Source organism: Podarcis muralis, chromosome 5 (genome assembly GCF_964188315.1).
Source record: "Podarcis muralis chromosome 5, rPodMur119.hap1.1, whole genome shotgun sequence".
Lineage (NCBI taxonomy): Eukaryota > Metazoa > Chordata > Lepidosauria > Squamata > Lacertidae > Podarcis > Podarcis muralis.
The window spans coordinates 42547563-42566928 of NC_135659.1; the positions used below are offsets into that span (position 1 = coordinate 42547563).

The 19366-nt window shown below is 40.3% G+C and overlaps 1 protein-coding gene across 6 annotated transcripts; it reads left to right on the forward strand.

Moving 5' to 3' along the window:
- Positions 1-236: 236 nt before the first annotated feature.
- On the forward strand, positions 237-18992 carry LOC114598919 (cytochrome P450 2J2-like). Of its 6 annotated transcripts, XM_077928692.1 has the most exons (11): positions 1669-1948; positions 2985-3113; positions 9219-9528; positions 10337-10499; positions 13036-13185; positions 13904-14064; positions 15167-15358; positions 15899-16034; positions 16353-16540; positions 17482-17620; positions 18424-18992. In XM_077928692.1, the coding sequence occupies exons 3-11, from the start codon at positions 9328-9330 to the stop codon at positions 18597-18599; spliced, it is 1506 nt and encodes a 501-aa protein (XP_077784818.1). In that variant the 5' UTR covers positions 1669-1948; positions 2985-3113; positions 9219-9327; the 3' UTR covers positions 18600-18992. The 6 variants fall into 6 exon arrangements, with proteins under 6 accessions (XP_028589127.2, XP_077784820.1, XP_077784818.1 ...); XM_028733294.2 differs by lacking the exons at positions 1669-1948; positions 2985-3113 and adding an exon at positions 237-415; XM_028733295.2 differs by lacking the exon at positions 2985-3113 and having other exon boundaries at positions 1671-1948.
- The last annotated feature ends 374 nt before the right edge of the window (positions 18993-19366 follow it).

A 19366-nucleotide genomic window follows, 5' to 3' on the forward strand; every position in this document is an offset into this window, starting at 1 on the left:
TTAATCTTTGGGCAAGTCCACCACATGTGGTATAACGTACCTTTTGTTCTGTTACATTTCCAACATTTCTCGTTGTTCCTTTTATTTATTTTTGACAGTCTGTCAGGAGTTAAGTACCATCTGTGGTGAATTTTTAAATTATTCTTGTCTTTCTATTTATATCCAATAGGTGGTGCTGTAGTCTCTATTAGTGTATTCTTCTGGTTGTAATTGCTTTTAACAGCCACACATGTCATTGTATCTTCTTTCCTTCCCTGTCTTTCTCTCTCCGGAAACTTTAGAAACTCTCTCTGGGATCTTTAAGGACTCCTCTTCGTCTTCTCTTCCTGTCCCTGTTTCTAGCAGTCTCTGTCAATGGCGGAGGGTTCCCGTGACTCAGCACACCTCCACACTTCTCTTTCCCTTCTCCCAACAGGTATGTCAGATTTCTCAAGTTATTTTTCCTCAGCGGGTCTGTTTTTTAGTCGTTTATTTTCACTACAGTTTTTAGTCCATTATAAAGTCCTCCAATAGTTTACTCTTCTAGGTTTTTTTTAAAATTCTAGTTTAATTCCCCCCCCCCCCAAAAAAACGAGGTGCGTCCTATGGGCCAGTGCGCCCTATAGGGTGAAAAATACGGTAATACCTTCATTCCATAACCTCTCCCAATCTTATAACTGTATGCTATGTCCAATATCTTTAGCCCAATATATCATTACCAATTTTACCTCCAAATCCTAATTTTACCTCATAATCCTAATTAAGTTTCGCCAGAATTCATTAGGGCTTAACCTAATTCATTAGGGCAAGTAGGGTTGGGATTGCAGCATGTATCTTTAAAACACATTCAGTTATAGTTCAGCATTTCCATCTAACCCCCAATAATTTGTAAATGGTGTCTATGTAAATCATAAAAACAAAAGTAAACAATAAAAAACCAAGAATGACACCGTAGGAAGGCAACAGCAGCAGCGCATAGCTAAAACAGACTGTAAATGAACCCATGCCCCCTTAAGATGGAGCCTGTAAGCCTATACACATTACCTGAGAGTCCTCCTCGTTGAGTACATTGGGACTTACTTCTGAGTAACCAGGCAGGGAAGTTTCATTTGATTGGGAGGAAGGAGGGAGAACAAAGGAGCAGCAGTATTTAGTACAGTGGTACCTCAGGTTACATACGCTTCAGGTTAAAGACTCCACTAACCCAGAAATAGTGCTTCAGGTTAAGAACTTTGCTTCAGGATAAGAACAGAAATCGTGCTCCGGCGGCGAAGCAGCAGCCGGAGGCCCCATTAGCTAAAGTGGTGCTTCAGGTTAAGAACAGTTTCAGGTTAAGTACGGACCTCCGGAACGAATTAAGTACTTAACCTGAGGTACCAATGTACAGTTATGATGCTTCAACTGTTCTTAATCTACCCTGTCTACTATAATTTGATTTACCTGAGACAAAGCTCCATTAAAAGCCCCATGAGAATTACATCTGAGTAAAGATGTGTACATTGTACTTAGAATTTGCTATATAGGGATCTTTGAGTGCCTGGAATTAAGCAGAACACTTTGCTTTTGCCACCCACCCACCCACCCACTATTTGCACAAAATAGCTTCAAGGGAATACCTGTGCCAGATGCTTCCCAGTTGCTATGAAAAGTGAACAGCAAGACAAGAAGCTGGATAGAAAAGCAGGAATCAGAAGGTCTTTAGGACCCTGGGCTGTTTCTATCAGCTTGTGTCCAAAACTTGCAGTTTGCTCATTGGCTCAAAACAGGGGGAAAGGTCTTGCTTGTTTTTCTCTCTCCCCTCGCGGGAGAGGGAACAAATAGCTTGCTTTCACCCTTTGTAAAGGAAGGTCAGAATCAAGGCCAGGGCCCCAAGACACTGTGGGCTTCCTCTGGCTCTCTTCTAAAGAGCCTACTGAATAGGTCTTCCTGTGCAGCTCTAACTGGTTCCCGTCACTGAAGAGAGCAGCTGGTAAGTCATGTTGTTGCAGGATTTCCATCCTGGTAAGTCATGTTGCTGCAGGATTTCCATCTGTTGAATTTGTTTCCTGACAACAGGGAGCAGTCCTCCCCACAGATCTTCAATGTCCATTATGCACTCATGTTATACCTAAACACTTTTGATCTTTAGATCTTGCTTTTCCAGATTGTTCTTTCTACACCTTACCTCTTCTTGTCTTATATGCATCAGCCAGTAGTACCAGGACTAAGTTCATAGCCAAGTTTTGTTATACATGTTTTGTTATTATGTATTTCTTACTTTTCTGAGAAAATGTCAATAAAAATCAATTGAAAACAACAACTGTGGATCCTTAGGGTCTGAGCCTGACAGAACACAAGCTTGTTCTGGCTGCAGTGGGAAAAAGGCATAGGTTTGTTTATAGAAAAGGGTGTGCTCACAACTCCAGATCTAGCTCTAACGGAATTCCTGCCTATGTTTACAAAATTAAAAAGTGTTACAAGGCACTTTTGTTCATTGCAATCATGCAAAGAGCTTAATATGTTAGCTGCATCAATGCATCTTAATGAACATACAAGAACTCTCCCTTGTTACATAACCAGTTCTTGCTGTTCTGTATTGTTGGCCCCACTCTCAAGGCAGTGTTTAAATGTGCTTATAAAGGTACAGGGACTCCTGACCATTAGCTCCAGTCGTGACCGACTCTGGGGTTGCGGTGCTCATCTCGCTTTATTGGCCGAGGGTGCTGGCGTACAGCTTCCAGGTCTTGTGGCCTCCATGACTAAGCTGCTTCTGGCAAACCAGAGCAGTGCACGGAAACGCCGTTTACCTTCCTGCTGGAGCGGTACCTATTTATCTACTTGCACTTTGATGTGCTTTCAAACTGCTAGGTTGGCAGGAGCAGGGACCGAGCAACGGGAGCTCACCCCGTTGCGGGGATTCGAACCGCTGACCTTCTGATCGGCAAGTCCTAGGCTTTGTTTGAATAAACAAAGTCAATAACAAGGTGAAAACTGAGTTTGTAAAGTGATTTTGTAATGTTTTACAGGGGTTGCTCGTGCGCAAGCAGGCAAATATCTCCCTGGCTGGTTGCAAACACCTGGCTGGGCTGCCAAAGTAAACTTTATCTGTCCGGAGTGCCACTCACCCGTGGCTGACTCAGTCGCTGGCAGAATCCGTGAGTGGGCGTTTCTTAAACTTCTTCCAGTAAAGAAGCTCTTTGACGCCCAGTCTCCGCCTTCCCTCTCTGCACGAAAGCCTTCTGCGCAAAGTGGGTGTGGGCAGTGGAGGACCCTTTCCCTCCCCGCTTGTCCCAGGCAAGGAGTCATGGGACCGCCTCGCCACTGCCGGCTCCTGCACCACCTCTCCACTGGTGCTATGCTGATTCTCTTCCCCATCCGATGAGCTGCTTCTCCCGATCCCTGGACGCTCTCTATAATCCCTCTGGCTTTTGCTCTCTCCCTCTGGCACTGATGGCAGTTCCCTGACAGATTTCCATGAAAACATTTGTGGAATTGTTTGGGATGTCCAATGCTTTGGGGGAGAAGATGTTTATAAAAATTCTAGAATAATGCAACAGGATTTACTGCTTACCCCAAGATTGGCACTATTGAACCTGTCGCGATTCAAATCGGGTTTTAAAGAACAATGTTCTTACTGTTTATCTTTTTGATATAATTTTTTGTAATATTTTTCAAATTCTTTTTTAATTTGTGTCATATCCCTTATTGTCCTCTCTTCTACTTTTATTTTATTTATTAATTTTTCATTTCTTTGTTTTTTTAATTGCCAGGCAAGGATCTTGCCTGGTTTATTTGCCCATTCAAAATTTTTATATTTCCAAAATTTGATTTGTTGTTCTACCTCCTGTTCTATCATTTTATTATATTCTACTCTCAGTAATTTAATTTCCTAATTTAATCTCTCTTTATTTTTGCTTGCATAGGCCATTTTTTCCTTCCTTTTAATTTCTTCTAAAAGCTCCCTTTTCTTTTTTTCTTTATTCTTATATGCTATTGAGTTTTGTTGTATGAAATATCCCCTAATAACTGCCTTCCCAGCATCCCACACTGTTTTAACATCTGTCCCTTTCCTCCAATTGTTTTCAAAATATTCCTTCATCAACTTTCTGGCTCCTTGTATTACTTTTTGGTTTTTTAATAAGAAAACATTCATTCTCCACCTCCCCCACCCCCTTTTCTCTTCTTTTCCTTTAAGAGTTAATGATACTGGATTGTGATCTGTAAGAGTTTTTGGTAATATTTCGGCATTCTCTGCTTCAATTGTCATATCCTTAGTAATCCATATACTATCGATTCGACTATACGAATTTTTTGGTTCTGAGAAATATGTGAACTTTGCGACAGGATATTTATATCTCCATATATCCACTAAATCAAAAATCTTTACCATTACCACAAAGCTTTCTGGCAGCTTCCCTTCATCCCCCCCCCCCCTTCTTCTGCAATCTATCCAATTCTAGTTCCATTACTCAATTTAAATCCCCTAACACAATAATTTTCATATCTATATATTCCATTAATAGTGATCTTACTTTAACACAGAATTCTGATTTTCTTTTATTTGATCCATAGATTCCCGCTACCACAATTGGTTCCCCCTCTAGTGATATTTTGACTATTACAATCCTCCCCTCTTTATCTTCATATAACAATTCTGGTTCGTATTTGCTTTTAACATACATTACAACCCCCCTCTTTTTTCTTACATCAGATGCTATGAATTCTTCCCCTAACTTTGGTTTTACCAATAATCTTTAATGCTTAGTATTGATGTGGGTTTCTTGTAAACAAGCAAGGTCCCACTTCTGCCTCTCTAAGATACGTTCTATTTTCTGCCTCTTCCTCCTATTGTTTAGACCATTTACGTTCCAAGATAACAATTTGAATTTCATTCTTTGTTAGTTAAAAAATTAGAAAGTTAGCAGAAAGAGTTTAAATTATCTGCAGTGGCGAAGGAGAAGGATTTTGTAATAGCTATTGGTCTGATTATTTACCACTGGCATAGTTCCTCCAAAATATATCTGCTTCCTCAAATGTCTCAAATTGTCTTCTTTTTCCTTTGAAATTGAAGGAAATCCCCACTGGGTATTCCCATCTGAAGGATATTGATTTGGCCTTTAGTGCATTTGTTAGAAATTGGAATTGCTGTCTCTTTTTTATCAACCTGGGTGGGACTTCTCGTAAAATTATTATTTCCTTTCCATCTATGGTTAATTTGTTCTTACTCTTTGCTTGGAGGATCTTATCTTTCATCCAATTTGATGTGAATACAATGAGGGAGTCTGCCGGCCATTTGTTCATTTTTGCTTTCCTTGAGTTCACTCTGAAGATTTTCTCTGTCTGTTCAATTATGTCTTTATCCTGTAAATGTAGCCACTTTGCTAAAGTTTCAGTCATCTTCTTCCAAATATCCTCCTTCTCCTCTTCTGGAACATTCCTGAATCTCAAGGTCTTCTCTTTAATCTGCATCTGTATCATTGCTAGCGCATCCCCAGTAGCTTCCTGGATTGCTTTTTGTTCCTACATCTCCTTTTTCAATTTGACCATTTCTTTTCTTTGTTCCCTTTGTTCTTTGCTAATTTTCTTCACCATCTCTTCCATTTGTTGATTTTTATTCTTAATTTCTTGTATTTTCTTATCTGTCTTCTTCATTCCTTCTAAGACTTCTGTTAATTTTTTCTCTATTTCTTCATTTTCTTTTTCATTTTTTTCATTGTGTTTTCTAATTTTTCTAATCTCCCATCAATTGTGTTGATTTTTTCTTCCAACTCTTTTCTCAATCCTCCAACGTCCAATTTCAAACTAATAATAAGCTCCTTCAAATCCATTTCTTCAAGGCCTGAGTTTCTTCTTAGTTGTTGCTGTTGACTTCCAGTTCCAGTCATCTGTTTTTTAATTGCATGAGACATTTTGCATTCTCTTTTGCAACCACCAGATGTCCTTCTATTACTTCAATTTTCCTTTATTACTGCTTTTCCTACTTTGTCCACTGGGTGTCACTGTGTTCTTATTTACTCAATTTGCCAGCTTCTGCCCTCGTTTAATCCTCTCTTTTACTATTTTGTCTTCGTCACTTCCTCCTCCTTCCTCCTTCTTGATGGTTACTCAGCTTCTTTAGACTCTCGATGCCATCTTACCTGTTAAATTCCCCTCCTTTCCCCCACAGCGTTCCTTCTTCCTTTGCCCTTATCTTTCCTTCAAGGACATTCAGCTTCAAAGCAGCTGCTTCACTCCACCCAGCTCCAACAACAGGCAGCCTGCACTGCTTTGCACTTTGTAGTAAGTCTGTTTCAGATAGTGTGCTTTTCAAATAGTTTGATTGCAATCTGAGTGATTTCTTTACACTCTCTCCATATTTTTCCCCATTCTTCTGTCTTCCCTTTACTTTTGTGGTAGCATTACTTCTCCTCTGCTATTGTTACTCTTTATTTTGTTTTGGGTTTACTCACTCCATGAGGGTTTCCACCCCGAGTTCCCTTTTTCCCCTTCGTCTTATTTCCTTTTAGGTTTTATTGCTGCTGCCACCACTTTACGTTTATTTTAATATAGAAATAGAGATTTTACCATCTTGTCGCTGCTTCAGTGATGTGAGGCTTTTCACTGGCCTGTTTGATGTTCTTTTCTGTGCCTGAATTCTCCCCCACCTCAGCCGGTTTTTTTTCCTTTTGGCGAGGGGTGCCAGGACTCCAAAAAGACACTGCCGAAGTTCCTTTTGACTTGGGCTTCCTTCCAAGCCTTTTCAGGGGTCGTTTAGCCCAACGTTGCCCCTCACAGTACCAGTGTGTGTGCCCTGACCTGCTTACTGCAGTCAGAGCTCACAGCTGTTGCAGCTGTGGTAAAAGCGGAAGTCCCCCATTGTGTTTCCTTTTGTTTGAGCATAAAGATGGACAGGGCATAGCTGGATACTTTCAACAATATATAAATCGGTGTAGATATCCTGACGTGCAAAGGGAAATACTTAAATTGTTTTCCAGAAATTTTGCAAGAACGTAACAGAAGAGGAAGACAACTAAATATTCAAGTGCTGCTTTTGTTTATATTAACTCTGTTGTCATGTTTCGTATCTTACCATGCTATGATCTGATCTAGATTCTGAATATCTTTTTTGGTAGTTTGTTTATTTGTAGTAATATCTTATGGTTGAGTAATGACCTTGATATGATATAGCGTAAAGACTCAATGAAGATCTACTGTATATGTTTTTTAAAAAAGTTTTACTTTTCTTGTATAATCAAAAGATTTAATTTCCGCCTTGGAACTAACTGATCAGGAAAGTAGATTAAAAATCCCATTGACAACATGTTTACACAATCATAACCATCAACCCTGTATATGGTTTACAGCTTATATAAACAATGCACCTGAAGTTAATCGACATATGGGGCCCCCAACAAAGTTCCTCTACAAGCCTCTGATGATGTTTGGCTGGAAGTGGGGATTTCCTGATTATTATTATTAGAGCTTTTAGGGTCTGGTTTATTTGAGTTGCGTGGGTGTAAGTGGTTTGCTTTGTTCTGGAAAGAAGTATTTCTGAGCTTCACTATTATTTGTTCTGTGAAATGGGTATTTTGTAGTGTCCTAAATAGTTTCAGAAGTGCCTCTGGGCCCAAAGAGATTAGGGCCTCTGGTTTCCACAGCAACATTTTAGTGACTGGGTGACCTCCCCCAGCAGAAGTCCATGCTTTTGTAGTTTGCAGCCATTTGTCCTCCATTTTTCACCCGCATTGCATACCAAGACACCTAGGGGCATAACAATTAAGGGCTCCTTGCCCCTCAACTCCATTATGGGCACCATTCCACATGTCCATCTGATGATTATAAGTACAGTTTGCACATTCTTGTATTAAGACCAGTGCTATTTTTCTAGAAAAAGGAAGTGCCAGAACTCACCATCAACACCTCCCTTGTTCTCTTATAATGGCAATGAGGCCCACATGAAAGCAGGGGCATAGGAAGGGGGGCGGGTCACCCCAGATGCCATCATGGAGGGGGGTGACAAATGATGAAGGAACAATTACTGCCCTACTAGGGCAGTTCATAAAAAACTTTTTTTTAAAAAAAAATGCCTGCTCCAAAGGTCCTGTCTTACTACACCAGGGATTATATAGCTCCATATGAAATTTCATGCATGTCAGTTAATATCTTGACCCTCCTCCACCAAAATATCTGTTTACTTGGCCGTTTTCCTGTGTCGTGAAGGCTGAAATTTCAACAAAGCACATGCCTTTGCTAGACTTTTTTCGGCCACCTGATAAAAGAATTATTCTTTAGGCAAGCATACCTAGATGCTTAGGAAGTTGAAGTAATTTTAATCGTGATATTTTAGCTTTTGTTTTAAAGTAGGATTGTTAATTTTTCTTGAATTTACTGCTGTGGTGGTTTTTTATTTTGGTAAACCGCTTTGCATGTTTTTTGAAATAAATTTTATTAAATAAATAAACAATAAATATAAATAAAATAACACAATCCATCCTGTAGATATAAGTATCTGTCTATAGTCGCCTACTTGTTATCAGAGGCTCAGAATCCACATTCCTTTGTAAGAAAACATGATATAATGTAAAACCATTTCTGCAGGCAAAAATCAATCAATCAATCAATGGGGAGGGGTGACAAGAAATGTTCCGCACCAGGTACCACCTGACCTTCCTAAACCTCTGCATGAAAGGTGCCGGAACTGAGTTCTGGTGAGTTCTGGCTGGGGAAAAAAGCCCTGGCTAAGACTAGTACTACATGATATGGTAGTGCTCAATGAAACTCACGAGAGCTGAGTTGCTGCTGCTTATGGGAGGGAGAGAAGCAACACCGCAGTGACGGAGCTAATCTGCTGCTCTTGGCAATGCATTTGCATTGCATCAATTTCTTCCCTTCTGCATGGTCTGCTGCTGGCTAAAACTGCCTAGTACTAGAGGGCTCTGGCCCTCTGAATGATCCTTCTCCCATCATCCCTGTCTATTGGCCATACTGGCCGGGGCTGCTGGGAGTTGGAGACCAAAAATATCAGGAGAGGTGCTGGTTCCCAGTCCCAGATCTAGTCGTACTGTTGCCAAAACAAAATATAATCTATGCAATATTGAACAGAAGGCGAGCAGATAGACTCCTCTGGCCTCCTTAGCCAGAGGTCAGAGTTGCTGAAACTACCCCTGATCCAAACCTTTCAGGAGCAGAAGGCATCCTGCTTACTGTAAGTTTTTATTTCTTTGATTTGCACGGGGAGATATGTACAGCTATATAGGCAGACTTTGCTCTCATTTCTACAGGTGCACTAGCCAAGAACACAGGTGTGGCTGCTCTAGTGGGATCAGATTCGGGTTTCCCTCAGCAGACAGCAGACCAATCTGCAAAAGGAACACCTAGGTGGGGTTGAAGATGCTGCTGCAGCTGCTCTCTGTCCTCTGGGAGGCCTTGTCCCTGCAGGTCGTTCTGGTGTTTCTGGCTACATTTCTACTTGTTGCTGATTACAAGAGAAATATTCGCCCAAGGAATTACCCCCCAGGGCCCATGCCTCTTCCTTTGCTGGGTAATATGCTACATGTGGATTTCAAGAAGCCTCACATTTCATTACAAAAGGTAAGGATGAAGGAAAAACCTATGGCATGAATTAAATACTACACTGCTGTGCCAGATTTGGGGTGGTGCAAATGGTTCCCTGGCATAGGGCACTGAGCCAAGTGGGCAAAGAATTGAGAGGATCGATCATTGTGAAGATCCATTTATGTGTGCCAGATTTTGGTCACTCTCAGGGTGCCATACTACCAAAATATGCCCCTACATTGCACTGGAAAGGAGTGTAAGACCCTGGCTGGAGAAGCAGGTGGAGATGCTGCCAGGTTTAGCATCCTGATTCTGAGAGAGGTCAGCCTGATGTCTGCGAGGAGCCCATATGTGGGGCACCAAGAAAAATGCCTTTCTTTTTGTTTGTTCCCAGAATATGGTATCCAGAAGTGTTTTGCCTCTGAACTTTGAGGATCTATTTTATTCTACAGTTATTTGTAACAAATCTGGATCTTACAACTGCCTTTCGCTTACCGTGGTTGGCAGAGTATTTTTTGTGTGTGTTTGTATGTTTTGTTGCTCCTTGTCCTACCTTCCCCACTTTTATCTTTGCAACAACTCTGTGTGGTAGACTAGGCAAAGTTACTACATGCAAATAAGCAGCAACTCTTGTGAATACATTGCAGGTGGAGGATGGAGGGGACCTGTCCATGTACAGACCCTGGAAACTATTTTGGCATTTATGATGTCCCCGATATATTTGATGGCAATCAAAGTTCCCTTCTTCCATATAGGCATTCAAGAAGCACTAAGCAGACAAATTAATATATAATATATAGAGAGGATAAATCATTTCTTACATTCTTCCTCAATCTCCATTCAGCTTATAGAAAAATACGGCAATGTCTACAGTCTTCAGGTTGGAAGCATGAGGTTTGTGGTTGTGAATGGATTGCATCTGGTGAAAGAGGCTCTTGTCCATCAGGGTGAAAACTTTGTAGATCGACCAAGTAGTCCTGGTATCCAGGGAATATATGGGTCATCTGGTAAGTTTCTTTTAATGTTGTCAATTATTTAGATAATTAAATAATTCCTTTTTATTTTTTATTTTTAATGGTCTGCATTGATTGGGGAACCTTTTAGATTATTCCTCAAGTTTAAATATTCAGGACTCATTGTGCGGTCTGGATGAAATACAAAGACCTATTAGAAGGTAAGACCCCGAGGTGGTTATCACCGGTGGAGGCCAAGGCCCGAAAAAGACCCAATATGGAGGCCTACTGGCCAAAATATTGGGAAATAATTGAAAGAACTGGAGATAATTGGAAGTTGCAGAGCGAGGATAAACTAAAAAGCAAGGTGCGAGACTGGCTACATTATGCTCAAATTCAAGAGGTTTTTAAAATGGATAAAAAAGTTGGTTTCCAGGTGGAAAAATCGAAATTAGAGACGGAACTGTTAGAACCAAAGACTAAGGTACTTTCGAGAATGTATAACTTGCTGCTTAAATGGAACACACAGGATGAGACAGTTAAATCTGCCATGATAAAATGGGCACAGGATGTCGGGCATAACATTATGTCTGAGGACTGGGAAAGGTTATGGAACACCGGAATGAAGTTCACGGCATGTAGTGCCTTGAAAGAAAACATTATGAAAATGGTATACCGGTGGTACATGACCCCAGTCAAGCTAGCTAAGATATACCACCTGTCTGATAATAAATGTTGGAAATGTCAGGAGGCAGAAGGGACATTCTTTCACCTGTGGTGGACCTGCCCAAAAGTGAAGGCCTTTTGGGAAATGATTTATAATGAACTGAAAAAGGTATTTAGATATACCTTTCCCAAGAAACCGGAGGCCTTCCTCCTGGGCATGGTGGACCGGAAGGTGTCAAAGAAGGATAGAACTTTGTTCATGTATGCAACCACAGCAGCAAGAATTCTTATCGCGAAGCACTGGAAGACACAAGATTTACCCACACTGGAGGAATGGCAGACGCAGTTGATGGACTATATGGAATTAGCTGAAATGACTGGCAGAATCCGAGATCTGGACGAGGAAACAATAGAGGAGGACTGGAAAAAATTTAAAGACTATTTGCAAAAACACTATAAGCTGTATGAATGCTAAGATTGTGCACGATTAGGAAATGTTATGCTTTAGCAATTTGATTAAGTAAATGGTAAAGTAAGTGATAACAAAAAAAAAAGAGGAGACAATGTGAAACAAATATATTATGTTTATTTTAAAGGTACTAAAATTGAGTTACAACATTTTGAATTTGGAAACATAATAATTGAAAGCTACAGTAAGTTGTGAAATAAGGTAACAAATGGCTGACATTGTTATTGTAAAGAACGCAAGGTTTGGAAGACGTGAGGAGGTCCAATTGGCAGTGGTAAATTATGGAAAGATGATCTGTTATATATCTATTCTTTCTTATTTTTTCTCTATCTTTAAAATCTGTTTCTTGTTTCTTACTTTTGTATGCTCTTGAATTTATGAACCTATGAAAAGAAACGCAATAAAAAATATTATAAAAAAATAAAAAATATTCAGGACTCATTGTTAGATCTTTCCTTAATCTTCATTTTCATTCCTTGCATCTTTAAACTACTAGTAGTAAGCTGTGTTATAAAAGTATACCTACTAAACTGTTTAAATTAACTGAACTCACAATTCAGTATTGAGTACTGAAGATAAACAGCTTGTAAATAAGAACCAGGCATTATTATGGATGGAGGAATCTGTCGGTTTTTCTTTCAATCAGTTCTTCATTTTTCCATTCTTCAGTTTGAAACACTTACACATCAGTAACACTCCAGTTTGCTCATTGTTTCAGGAAGTGAGACTGAAGTAAGGTTACATTTAAATTCAAGATGAACTGAATTTCTGTCCCATCACTAGTAGAGATGGAATAATAGTTAGTGCTTAAGCATGAAAGGAACAGGTAGTATCTTCTTCATAGTCATTTATCTACTTATAGGGCAAATCCTGAAAAAGGACTACAGTTCACAAGCCAACCTAAGGAGGGACGTTAGGTTGACGTTAACATAGCAAAATGAAACAAAAATAAAAAATAAAATAAATCTATTAACCATGAGGAAAGGAAGGGTGTGAATAATTACAGCAGGGACTAGAGTGGGACCCCCATTTTAAATCTAAACCAGTTAATTCCAGGAAAAAAGAAAGCCTGAGTGGCTTAAGGAGAGGAAGGAACAAAATATATTAACCTCATGACTTCGTCACCTGTCAGTATTTTTTTAATGCTGCTCTTCTATCGAGAGTTCCCACAGTGTTTCACAGGACAAAATAAAATTGGTATTAAAAAATCTTCCCAAACAGTGAAACACACAAAAAGTTTCAATGAAACAGCAGTAACAGCAAACGGCAGAATTCAGAGCAACCAGATAAAAGCCACCAGCACAAATTGGCTAGTTTCTAATGCCTTGCAGTCTTTCCAAATGTCATGAGCAGGCAAGCAGAATAATGGAAAGCAAAGAGGAGTCCATCTTGGAATTAACAGGATTGCTAAATCTACTTACTTGCTCTACGTACTTATTACTCCTTCCCATCTAGGGCTGGTCTTCTCTAATGGTCTCATCTGGAAACAACAAAGACGATTTGCCTTATCAACACTCAGAAACTTTGGTATGGGCAAAAGGTCTTTAGAAGAAAGAATACAGGAGGAAAGCCGTTACTTAAATGAAGCAATAGAAGCTGAGAAAGGTGAGAACCAGAGTCAACAATCCTGTGGCCCACCTATGATACTTACCTTAAGTTGCTACTTTGTATGAACTAGGTCAAAACTTCATCAGCTAGGGTGCGAAGCTTTCTGGCATTATTTCTTCACACAAATGTAGCTCTGCTTGGACTGGAATGACCCTGTGATGGCGAAGGGGGTGTTGATAGGAAGCTCCACAGAGGCTCATTGTGGTGCAGAAAAGTTCTAGTGTGAAGCTCTGTGTGGGAACCTGCCATGGGAGCTAAAAGCCCCTGAACTAGAACAGAATAAGAACAAAGGTTGGGTTTTGAGGATATCTGCAGATTTTTGATAATTTTGACAACCAACGTCGCAAATAGAGTAGGGTTTTTGGTATATTTTTGGTATATCAGTGTGTCTCTCTACTGTCTCTGATGGGGATGGTCCTTATCCTTTTTGACAGGCATTGTTACAAAAATGCCCTTTCCTGACCTCCTGCCTCTCAGATCAATATCACCATACTGCAGAATAATTATTGCCTATGGAGAATAAATATAAATGGGCCTCAGAGTCCTGAGTGTCCCAGGTTAAATTACAAGATATAATGTTAATATGAAATGATTTCTTCAGCTAAAACAAATCCTGCCTCATCAACATCCAACCACTTTCCCCGCCTACTGTTTTTGTTACATGGAAGCTAGAAGCACCTCAATTCCTTCTGCACCATTTTCTCTCCCTCTCCAGGGCAGCCATTTGACCCTCAATCTCAGATTAATAATGCTGTTTCAAATATCATCTGTTCCATCACTTTTGGGGACCGCTTTGATTACCATGACAGCCGTTTCCATAAGTTATTGCACTTGCTTGATGAGGCGTGCCATATTCAGGGAAGTTTTTGGAGTGTGGTAGGTCTTCTTTGAGTTCAACAGAATTGCTTTGATTCCAGACACATTCCTACATTCTTGCTGACTGTGCAATCATTTGCTTTGGGTCCTCCTGTTTCTTCATGTTCTGATTCCTGTTTTCTCCCTTACTATTCATTCAAGTCTCTTGACTCATCCTTTTGCCTTCTAGCATTTTTTGTCAAGGCACTAAAGACTTTAATATTGCAATGTGGGTTGTGAAATTGTTTATTACAGCAGAGGTTGTGTTTTTAAGTGGCTTGAGGTATGCGTATATCTGTTCCTCGTACGCAGGTGTCCAGTGACCCACATCCAGTGGAGCTGTGGGCACGCTCTTAGCATTAGCAGATTATCAGCAAAGAAGTGAGGCTGTAGGTATTTGGCATCGCAAAAGCTTCTTTATTTACAAAAGATCAAAACAACAAACATGGCTGAGTGTGACCAGCAGCTTCACACACGTCTCCTCTGTCCGAAAGCAGAGAACAAAGAGTAAAAGTACAAAAGCACATAGAATGGAAGTACAGTGTCTGAGTTCTGTTCCCACACTCCTATCACTATGGAATGGAAACAGTGGATCACGAGATCTGGCAGCAAAAAGAAAATGAAATTACGAATAGGAGGGCTGTCACCTGTGTGACTGAATAAAATCTATGTGTATGTGAACAGGGTGTGACTTGATCTGACACAAACCTGTTCTAATCTGTGAATGGAAGCCCCATGCAGATGCATAACATTAAAGGGAAAAACTACATATTCATGACATGAGCAGGCATTGAGAAAGGCCTTTTTCAAATGATGGTAATCATCTTCTTGAGAAGTCAATCAGTGAATTACAAGTTGTGTTCGTAGAACTAACCACAATGATGCCATTTGATTTGCAATCTGTACATTCTAACCAAGAAGTTAAGACATTGCCATGGGGTACCATCGTAAGCAGTGGTGAGTGCAATATTTGCTCAGGTTCCAAGAGAGTCTGCCATCTTTGAGCCTGTGCACACCAGACTTTATTACTGCTAGCTCCTTTCCCATGACAACGACATGATGTGAATGCTTTTTTGAGAGGGTTTTTCCTTCACATATATGATATTAGTGTTTGTTTCCTCAGCTGTACGATGTATTTCCTACTGTCATGAAGCACTTGCCAGGGCCCCATCAGACACTTTTTAAAAAATGGGGGCAGGTGAAATCCTTTGTGAGAGAAATCATTGAAAAACACAAAGAAGACTGGAACCCATCTGAACCCAGAGACTTCATTGACGCCTACCTAAATGAAATGGCCAAGGTGAGAGATGAAAAGGTAAAAAAGTATGTATCTTTAATAACAAAACAGTAGTAGAAGGCAGAGAAGCAATATTAAAAATCATAACTAGTCATGTGGCTTGTCTGAATGGTCCTTAGTGCCTGACCATATTCTTTCTGTTGAATTTATGACTTCAGACAAAATACATTTCTGCATGCACAGAATATGAGGTCATGTATTTTGTGGGGAGACACCTCCCCACTTGTTCACTGCTGGGATTTCACCACTAGTCGGTGGTTTGTGAGAGCAAATAGTTGACATGACTAAAAGAATCTCTGTAGTGAAGGCATCTCATGACCAAAGGATTCAGTTGCCCTGAATAAACCCAGACCAGGAATTATTGGAAGTCTTTCCTTGACCAGAACAAACCCAAACTTTATGCCAGCATCAGTTATTCACAGGACTGTTGACTTGCCCTCCCTAGATGCAGGATTAGAGTCACTGAATCCCCTGGTGATCTCTTGCCATGTGGGTCTGGCAGTAGGGTGGTGTTTTTAATGACTGCTGAACTTCCTGGTGCATTTTCTTTGCTTTAAGGAGGATGCCCCTTCCAGTTTCCATGAAGAAAGCCTCCTACAATCAACACTGGATCTGTTTTCTTCTGGAACAGAATCAACTTCTACAACCCTGCGCTGGGCTCTGCTCTACATGGCCATATACCCAGAAATTCAAGGTAGAACTGTAGTTGGCTCATTTGCCTTTCATTACAGTCGGAATACTGCAGCTTCAGGTGGACTCGTCAGAAAACACACATTCCCCTCAATAAAAGAATGAAGTCTTAAGGCATTGCTGAAACTTGACTAGTGAAAGTCCTGTGTGCTTTTTCAGTTGAAGGGAATTTCACAAATGAGATACCGCTACTCAGGAGGGTCTATCCCTTGTCACCATCTACTGGGTACTCAGTGGTGGGACATCAAGATGCAGTTTCCTTGCAGATATTGGTTTATGTCTGTTCTCATTGTATTGATAGCAGATTTTCTTTTCTCTGCAGCAAAAGTCCAAGCAGAAATAGACTCTGTGATTGGCCAGTCTCGCCAGCCAGCAGTGGATGACAGGGACAGCATGCCGTATACCAATGCGGTTGTTCATGAAATTCAAAGAATAAGCAACATTGTGCCTGCGAATTCGCCCCGGATGACAACTAAGGACACTACACTCGCTGGGTTTCATATTCCCAAAGTAAGTATTAAGATGATACAATGGTACCTTGGGTTAAGAACTTAATTCATTCCGCAGGTCCGTTCTTAACCTGAAACTGTTCTTGACCTGAGGTACCACTTTAGCTAATGGGGCCTCCTGCCTCTGCTGTGTGATTTCTGTTCTCATCCTGAAGCAAAGTTCTTAACCCGAGGTACTATTTCTGGGTTAGCAGAGTCTGTAACTTGAAGCATCTGTAACACGAGGTATCACTGTATACCATTCTTATTTTCCTTTCCTCTTCCTTCAGGATACAAAAACTTGAAGCCAGAGTTCTAAATGAGGGTTGGCCAACATGAGGTCCTCCAGATGTTGTTCAAGTCCAACTCTTACCAACCTGAGCCAGCATGAGCAATAGGCAAGAATGGTTGGACTTGGATCCAGGAGGCTCAGTACTGCTGTAGATAGTTGCACAGATAAAAACACAAAGAGTTCTCTGCCAGTTTAATCTACTATCTTCTCTTCTTTTTCTTTGAGAGGAAACCATATTGATTCCCAACCTGACTTTGAATGTCTTTTAAAATCTATATTGGAACTGTGCTTTTGTGGGACTTCATTGGATGAATTACTTAATAATGAGAAGTAAATATTGCTTTCAGAACATATCCTTGCTCTGTCAGGGGATAGAGGCTTAGTACTGCTATAATTTCAAAGAGAATACTTAATTCATTCCGAAGGTGTGATCTTAACCTGAAACCATTCTTAACCTGAGGTACCACCTTAGCTAATGGGGACTCCCGCTGCCACCACGCCACTACTGTGTGATTTCTGTTCTCATCCTGAGGTAAAGTTCTCAACCCAAGGTACTACTTCCTTGTTAGTGGAGTATTTGTAACACAAGGTGTTTGTAACCCAAGGTACCACTGTACTCGAAAGCGCCTTGTCATTTTTATCTACTTTCTTCTCTGCTTCTCCTTTGCCAGGGAACCATAATGTTTGCCAATTTGACCTCTGTGCTGTTTGACAAGGATGAGTGGGAAACACCTAATGAGTTTAATCCTGGCCATTTCCTGGAAAATGATCAGTTCATGAAAAGGGAAGCGTTCTTGCCATTCTCTGCAGGTAAAAAAGTTCATGGGCTGCTCATCAGAACTTCAACAGTGACAATATGATGGTGATTTGGTTGCTGAGAGCCTTGTGTATTGCTGGGGTTACCACCCTATTGGGACCAGTGGTCACATTTGGGATTTTGAGGAAGTGCTCTGTGTGCATGTCACAAAATGGCTGCCATGGGAGGTGGGATGTTACATGAAATGGTGTTGATACACTCCCCTCCCCCTCCACCCAGTAAGCAAGCAGTTTGGATTTTTTTAGGGAATATTGACTGGGACCTTTCTCAGCTGCCCTATAACAGAAACCTACTTCCATCTGGATCTTGAGCAACTAACTCTGTTTGCCACACCCTTAGATAAGCTATATGCAGATTAGGAAGATTCCTAATAAAATAAACATGAAATTGTTCCCTTTTACAAAATCTTATTCAGCAATACCTCGCCTTCTTTCAAATCTTATTTCATATTATACGTTTCCACTATTAAGTCTCCAATTTTTACCCATTTTTTCATTTTGTTTAAGTTTGACATAATGTTGTTCTAACTTCACCTTTGTTCTGTTAATCTTGAGATTATGAGAGAAATTTATGTTAATTGAAATGTATCTATTCCAAATTCTCAAAAACCATGATCATATTTGTTCAGTGTTCCCATTTGCTTCACTAGGGAATACAGAGGACTGATTTCTATCTTTATTTTGCAACAACATACTGTTTTAAAGTATTTGTTCTCTCAGTGTTGTTTTAAACTGTGCAGATGTTTACTGTAGCAAAAGTTCTCCACTGAAAAAGTCTCTTTCTCCCTCTCTTCCAGGAAAGCGAGCTTGTTTGGGAGAGCAGTTGGCGAGGACCGAGCTCTTTCTTTTCTTCACTGCCCTAATTCAGAAATTCACTTTCCAGGCTCCAAAGAATGAGACATTAAGCCGTGAATTTAGGGTGGGTCTGGTATTGTCTCCCCTGCCATACAGGATATGCGCATTCTCTCGCTAAGGGACCCATCTTATAGCATTGCCATTTCTTTAAAAAGTTGGATTAGTTTGTGGGGCAGAAACACGCCTGTGGCTTAATACAAAATATGTTAAGCCAGAATTGATTAGGACTTCACCCAAGTAAGCAGGTTAGGATTGCAGCCTGTACCTTTAAAAAAAGTGCATTCAATTCACATTTCCCCCCTCAAGGAATTCAGGCAACTATAACTTAAGGCTGCTGGGAATTGTAGCTCTCTGAAGGGTAAACTACATTTCCCATGATTCTCGGGGGCGTGTATGAATGCAAATAATATTGTTTCATTGGTGAGGATCCAAATTCTATTTTTTTAAAAAAGATATTTATTAGAATTTTCAAAAAATTTATGACATTAAAACAACAAAAAACAAAAAAGACCCCCCCAAAAAATACATGGAAGAAACAAAAAAAAAATCCGTTTATTGTGAGGACCATGCCTGTGCACAAACATCAACACTACAATAGTTAAAAATATTAAAATTCATTACATACTATGCCAACAAAACCTTCTTCCCACAAAATAGAAAAGGAGGGAAAACGAGCAACGAGTTAAACAGACGATGAAGGGGTCTTTACATTGTCGTCCATAAATCTTTCCCTGGCTTTCATGGCCTTCATCACAAAAACCGCTACCACATGGGTAATGCGTGGGTTTGCATCAACTAACAAAAATTTTACTCTATCTTCAGGACTGGTTATAGAGTTGGGTATAATTTGCAGCAATGCGTCTCTAAAGCCCGAGTAAATGGGGC

Bases quoted from the DNA above. Each gene is read 5' to 3' on its own strand.
- LOC114598919 (XM_028733294.2), top strand. From the start codon at position 9,328: ATGCTGCTGCAGCTGCTCTCTGTCCTCTGGGAGGCCTTGTCCCTGCAG. The intron at 15,359-15,898 runs GTAAAAAAGTAT...CTTTGCTTTAAG, and splicing joins CCAAGGTGAGAGATGAAAAG to GAGGATGCCCCTTCCAGTTT. The intron at 16,035-16,352 runs GTAGAACTGTAG...TTTTCTCTGCAG, and splicing joins CATATACCCAGAAATTCAAG to CAAAAGTCCAAGCAGAAATA.